This window comes from Halyomorpha halys, unplaced genomic scaffold (assembly GCF_000696795.3).
Source record: "Halyomorpha halys isolate HHAL.00 unplaced genomic scaffold, Hhal_1.1 Scaffold905.1, whole genome shotgun sequence".
NCBI classification, from domain to species: domain Eukaryota; kingdom Metazoa; phylum Arthropoda; class Insecta; order Hemiptera; family Pentatomidae; genus Halyomorpha; species Halyomorpha halys.
Genome location: NW_027106270.1, coordinates 73,017 through 76,263, shown reverse-complemented (window position 1 = coordinate 76,263; position 3,247 = coordinate 73,017). Strand labels below are relative to the sequence as shown.

The window sequence follows — 3,247 nt, the reverse complement described above, 5'->3', positions numbered from 1 at the left end:
GGAAAATATATATGGAAATGTAATAACGAATGAATCATGATTCAAAGAAGAAAATATCCAGTATCATCTCTGGTTTTAATATTAGTTTTGCATTCAAGAATTCTGTCGTTCAATTCTTTTCCAGTATTTTTTAGACTTTCGAGGATATATCAGGACTTTCAGCGATAAAGTAGGACTTTTAGGGTTTATATTAGAACTTTTAGGGATATATCAGGTAGTTTTGAATGAGTCTGGAATGACTGACGTAATAATCTAAAAATTGTTTTTAAAATAGTTCAATTGTCCAATTAGTCCTTTTGTCAGTTTTAAATAAAATTGTTGTTTTAAAAGAGAATGAGAAATTAAAGTTGATCTTAATAGTAAGTAATGTCCTGGAGAAGAGGAAATGAAAAAGCCATCAGGTGTCTTCCTTGTGGACCCTGTTCCTCAACCGATCCTGCCTGATCTGGCGTTCAACACTCTGAAGCCTAGAGCGCAGCAGCTTCACATCGGCAGTGAACCCTTCAGTCTCCAACAACCTCCTCTTTTTCTCCTCTTCCATCTTACTCTTGTAGTACTCCTCCCTCTTAATCAACCTTTCTTTGTCTTTCTGCCTCAACTCCTTCTCGTTCTCCAGTTCACGTTTCAATAGCCTCATCTGTTCTAACAGCTGGACGTTTTGATCCTGGTACTCCTTTACCAATTTGTCCCTCTGTTCGACCTGCTCCCTCATCTCTTTGAGGCTGATCTCCGCCTTCTTGGCCCTCTCGTTGGGATAGTCGCTACCGAGAAGCTCTTTGCAGATGGCCAGAGACCGCTTCAACTTGTCATTATCTTCGATCAGTTTCAGATCCCTCTGACGTACTTTGTCTAGCTCTTCGAGATATGAACCCATTTCGGTGAACTTAAACTGCTGAGCGTTTCTCAGCCTGCTGTTCAGACAAGAGATCTGTTGCGTGTATATCTTCTTTTGAGCTTCCCATTCTTTCTTTCTGAGGTCGAAATCATTCGACTGTGAGATGAGTTCCTCTTTCAAGAGCGTAGTCTGCTCTTTGAGCTCGGCTTCCAGTGCCTCAACTTTCAGCTGTAACACTTCCGTCAAAGTTTCCTCTTTGAAATCCTGGATGCTCTTGTTGAAGTTTTTCACTTCTCTGAACCGAACCCTTTTTCTCGGAGACTTACCAAGAATCTTCCTTGCTCTTTCTTCCAAGTCGATTTCGGATTCCTTCATACCGGCGACTTGAAGAAGATAGGCTATCTTTCTCTTGTCCTCGAATTTTTCCAATTCCAGTTTGTCATTTTCCCTCTTCAGGTGTAAGGAGTGTTCTTTTTCTCTGTACAGGCAGGACTGAAGTTCACTCAGATTTTCCTGAAGAGCAGACGTATCGGCTAGAATGCGAACTGCGTCGTCTTCTTTTGCTGCAGACTGCTCTGCCAATCGTTGGCAGGTTTCTACATCTTTACGGAGGTCGATGATCTGGGAGCGGCATTCCAGAAGCCTGTCTTTGTAAAATTCGAGAAGTTTCTCCGACGGATGTAGAGGGTCATCTTTAGGCATCTTGACCTGTAAATGACGAAACTTCCGTTAAGTTCTAGCGAACAAAGAGCAGCTCCAAGACAAAATATATAGAATTATACAAACCTCTCATGAATATTAAATTGTCTTCATAGTCTTAGAATGTAATCTTCAAGTCAACTGGTCCACAATGCTGGTACAAAAGATTATGCACAATAAATGTGAGATAGTTTAATAAGAAATGCAAAGAAAAAAAATGTTAATAATTATCAAATCTTATTTATGTAATTAAGAATAAGAGTTGATTGTTTCGAAAATAAGGCGTAAAACCTTCCGGTCATCAACTCTAGTATTTCATTTACACATATGTGCACTTATATACTTAACTTTCAAGTATAAAAAAAAAATAAATAAATAATATATATCAGGTATTTACGAGAAACCCTCGTTTTTTAAAAGAAAGACAAAACATTATTTAGATATTTCTCTTCATTTCTCAGAGCCACTGAAACATTCGGAGGTATACCCAGTCCATTCCATCTTCTGACGTAAAAAGCATAATCGTTAAAAAATATGAGTTATTGTCAGTCTTTGATTACACTTTTGGCCTCTTGCTTAATGATCAAGTGAAGGTGAGTGAGCCTCGTGTGAACTATTCTACAACTTCCTCCCTGGGATTGCTACGACTGGACTGCTCCATGGTTTAACCTTCTTCTTTATTAAATATTTAACGTAAAAGGCTCTATTAGGACTCATATTTTAGCAAATGTATTTTCGGTAATTGCTAACATCAGCTACCCCAAAATGGCGGAAGTCCATTTTTTCGAGACGAGAGTGTACTGAGGCAGTCCTGAGCGCAGCCGACTATGAACGACTTAGGGTAGGTTACGAAATTACCACCTTTCAAGAGGGAAAATTTCTGTCCCTGCACATTTACTCTTTTCTCCCTTTGTTAAAGTTTAAGAATAAGAAAATTGTTTAATGGTTAATCTGAATATAAGAGCTGTAAATTAATAAAAATAACAAACACTTTTTATAACAAAATCGTGAGATACTTTTTTTTTATCTTTTTTCTTTTGGTCGCACCTGTCAAATACAAAATTGACAATCAGCGGACTGCCTGACTGTTGTATTAATTAAACAAATTGCATATTAGTCCACCCCTAACCATCTTATCCTCGTATATATTCTACAGGGTCAACAATCTTCTCATAATTTTATATTTTATATTTGTTAAAGAGGGAAGATGTATTAGGTTTAAAGGATAAAATTGTATTTAGATATATGGATAAATAACGGAGACAAAATGAATAAATAAAAGGATGAAAAATTAATGAAAATGTAGAAACAAAAAAAGTATATGTTACTATCATTTATTATATTTTAATTGTGTCCCAAACTCTCCAATCCCATATCACAGCCCTCGAAGAATGGTGTGGTAATTGGAGGATTAACATAAATTCCAACAAATCCCAACAAATCACCTTTACTCTTCGTCATGAACCTACCGACTGCCCTACAGTTTCATTTAATAATGTTACTCTTACCCCTGTAGAACAGATCCGCTACCTTGGACTACCTTTGGACAAACGATTAACCTGGAATCCTCACACAAGACTGAAAAGACAGGAAACTGCACTTCGATTTCGACTATTCGACAGCACTTACTAGACAAACGGTCTAAACTTCCAACACATTACAAAAGACTGATCTACATGACTGTAATAAGGCCAATCTGGACATATGGAGTTG

The 3,247-nt window shown here is 37.4% G+C and overlaps 2 protein-coding genes across 2 annotated transcripts in view; both read right to left on the bottom strand.

Moving 5' to 3' along the window:
- The window catches only part of LOC106687005 (kazrin), a gene marked incomplete at its 3' end in the record, with an annotated part of 67,421 nt that overhangs the window by 48,881 nt on the left and 15,293 nt on the right, over positions 1 to 3,247 (bottom strand).
- On the bottom strand, positions 20 to 1,539 carry LOC106687004 (coiled-coil domain-containing protein 77). Its single transcript, XM_014430641.3, has one exon. The coding sequence runs from the start codon at positions 1,535 to 1,537 to the stop codon at positions 398 to 400; it is 1,140 nt and encodes a 379-aa protein (XP_014286127.1). The 5' UTR covers positions 1,538 to 1,539; the 3' UTR covers positions 20 to 397.

Excerpts from the sequence above, each read along its gene's own strand:
- LOC106687004 (XM_014430641.3), bottom strand. The coding sequence starts at position 1,537 with ATGCCTAAAGATGACCCTCTACATCCGTCGGAGAAACTTCTCGAATTT.